A 3,060-nucleotide genomic window follows, 5' to 3' on the forward strand; every position below is an offset into this window, starting at 1 on the left:
TACCCATGCAGCCCTTGACAGCTTGCCAGAACTCGGTAAGCGGCCCACCGCCTGAAAGAATTGCCCGCCTCTGTCCCAGCGGATGCTCCGCAGACACCCTAACCGTCTGTATCCTGCAGCAAGCGCTGACCTGAAGCTGCCACCGGGGCAGTGAGGCTGAGCACGTTAAGGGTTGTGCTGTGCAGGGCATGGGGAAGTGACCCCAGAACCTCAGGGTTTGGTCCTGCCTTGTGCTGGGAGCTTCCCACTACCTGGTTCTTTGCACTCTGTGAGCAGGACAGATGGGCCAGGGTTACCCCCAGATTTCAGGGTGAACTACTGTGAAAGCAAAAGCATTGATCCTCGCCTCTTTGACAGGGTCCATGGGGGCTTGTGCACAACGCCGGCCACCTCCCCAGGCCCTACGGTTTCAACCACCTTCTCCAACTCATCAGGGAGACGAGAGCATGCACTGGAAATCAAATACGAAAAGCAGGTAAATTAGAGCTGGGGGCAGAGAAAATTCCTGTGGGGAAGAGAACAGGCAATTCATCACTTTGCCCTGTGCTGGCCCAGAATAGGGATCATGGGAGAAAGGGGCCTTGGAAGAAATATCAAGTGACTGAAGAATGGTCTTGTTTCTTGGGATGTTCCTGCTCCTGTATGCTGTGATCAGGGCAGTTGCTAGTTTCTAGCCCAGTCCCCTGGCTTCCTTTGCCTTCTAGGGACCAGTGCAGTGATTCTCAACCAGGGAGCTGCGGCACATGGAGGTGCCGTGAGATCCTCTTAAGCATGCTACACAATATTTGCCCTGTTAAGTCTTCCGGCACCTACATGTGACTCACAAGAGAAACCCAGGGATTTCAAATAGGAATCCAGAGTGCCACGGACATTTCTGACCCGTTAGGGTCTTTCTGAGTTCTTTGCAACAAGACTTGCTCCATTATTTTTCTGTAGTCAAGATAGGAGTGATGTTTTCCAAGGGCTGCATTGGGTCTAATGAGGTTGAGAATGACAGGGCCAATGGCTTGCTTGCTATCACTCCCCCAGGCTAGCCCTTTCTGCACCTGGCAAGGCCCCCTGAGTGGCCTTGTCCTTCTCCATTTTCCCCTCCCTGTGGAGCTGTCTGGCACCTGACCCTATTCCATGTCCTCCAACCCAAGCACTGAGGCTGTTGGAAAGGCAGCAGTCATATGAGTTTGGCAGCAAGCGGGAGAAGAGCTTGTGTTTTGCTTCCCGGGAACAGTGGCCCTTGGATGGGGCCTGTCTTGTCCTGGTGGGCAATGACAGGGCTGTGTCCAGGGGAACTGTGGTCATGGGAAAACCTGCGCTGTGTCCATGACGTGACTCTGCCTTGAATGAGCCCTGGGGGAGGCAGAGTGTCATTCCTGGAGCCTGGATTTCCCAGTGCCCCAACCTGGGTTTTGTTTACAATGGATGTGACTTCATGCCTGTTCCCAGCAGAGGGCCCCCAGCTGCCTGCCAAGCCTTGGACTGGAAGCTTTCAGTGAAAGCAACAGGGATCCCGACGGCCTCCCCAGATACCCGCTGGCAACAGCGGAGCAGAGCTCAGGATGACATCTCAGCCAAAGGATGGCACCAGAAGCGTGTGCCTGCCCCTGCCCTCGTGCAGAGCCCCGACCTCAGCTCAGGATGACCTCACGACCTTTCACATTTGATTGAACATGACCTTGGCACAAGTGAGACCAGTCTCAGGGTGCACTGTCCAGTTTCTGGGCTGGCTCATGGCTCTGCCATGCCTGCTTTCAGTCACCTGCAGTAGACAGAAGTGGGGAGAGACTGAGAGATTTCTGAGCCGAGGCATCCCATGATGATCCCTGAAAAACACACTCCCCGACACTGGGTACCCCTGCACATTTCAACTAATATGGGCACCCCAGGCAGGGAACACGGCCCACGCTTGCTGCCTGCCAAAGCCTGACGGGGGGCAGTGGGTGACAGGATGCCATCTGACTCAACAACACCGTTCACACAGGAGACTGGAAATGCTGTGGGATTCACTCCTGCTCATGTACTTGGCTCTTCTGATGCCTCGAGATCCTTTACAGCTGCTGTAAATAAATTTCAACAATAAAAAGGAGGAGAGAGCAACAGTGTGTGTGTTTAAAAAAAGGGAGAGAGAGATGGGAGCTCCATGACACAAGTGTCACCCTCATAAACAAGGTGCTTCTGGAAAACAAAGCCAGGCTGCATGGGCAGAGGAGGCCCCACATGGATCCAGCTGCAACGAGTGCTACCACACCACATCTTTTCCCACAGATTGGCTCACTGGGAAGGCCCCCCTCCTCCAGTCTGCAAAACGGCTCTCTATGCCCAGCAGATGCAACCATGAAGCACCAGAGAGCTGCCCCTGCCCACACACCATTGCCCACAGCTGGCACCTGCCATGGTGGCATCAGGACAGGAAACCCCGCAAGCACATTATGCACATGCAGACATACACAGGAAAAACCCTTGCTAGAAGAGGGGCCCTCGTCTACCCCTTTGCCAACAGAGATGCCCAAGAGGTATTGCCGTAGGGCACCACACCACATACACTGAGGGAAGGCGACACATCACCACAAGGCCCAGACGCAGGACCAGCCTTTGCGCACACGCTTCACCAGGCAGGGCCGGAGCCTGGTGGGTTCCTGCGTGACCAGTGTGCAGACAGTGCGGCATGGATGTGTTTGCAGGATCACGGTGTCTAAAGAGCACACACGTGCAATGCACAGCAGACACAGGTGTGCACATACACATGCTGCAGATGCACGAGGCACACAGAAGCAGATGTAGGTGTGTGCAGACGCACACACGCATAGGGGACAAACTCCAAGAAACAGGCTTGTGCGTACCTGCAGCCACACACAGATGCAGCGATGCACGCAAGGTCATGTGCGCCACATCCACCCACAGGCTCATGCATGCGCACGCGCACACACACACGCGCGCGCGCGCGCACACACGGACTGGCTCATGCACCCACATATACATGCAAAGGCTCACGCATACACGCGCACGCGCACAGGCTCGCACAGCCACGCGCACGCGCACACGCACACGCACGCGGGGCCGGCAGAG

At 55.7% G+C, this 3,060-nt stretch overlaps 1 protein-coding gene across 3 annotated transcripts in view; it reads left to right on the forward strand.

Moving 5' to 3' along the window:
* Positions 1–2,091, forward strand: part of LOC109292841 — a 23,837-nt gene extending 21,746 nt beyond the window's left edge. For 2 of the 3 annotated variants that reach the window (XM_019510446.1, XM_019510448.1), the window contains 2 exons: positions 358–475; positions 1,441–2,091. In XM_019510446.1, coding sequence (XP_019365991.1) covers positions 358–475; positions 1,441–1,636 — 314 coding nt within the window. In that variant the 3' untranslated portion in view covers positions 1,637–2,091. The remainder of the gene's footprint in view (positions 1–357; positions 476–1,440) is intronic. The other variant, XM_019510447.1, reaches the window with a different exon arrangement.
* The last annotated feature ends 969 nt before the right edge of the window (positions 2,092–3,060 follow it).

This window comes from Gavialis gangeticus, unplaced genomic scaffold (genome assembly GCF_001723915.1).
Source record: "Gavialis gangeticus isolate Ggan-Ray unplaced genomic scaffold, GavGan_comp1, whole genome shotgun sequence".
Lineage (NCBI taxonomy): Eukaryota > Metazoa > Chordata > Crocodylia > Gavialidae > Gavialis > Gavialis gangeticus.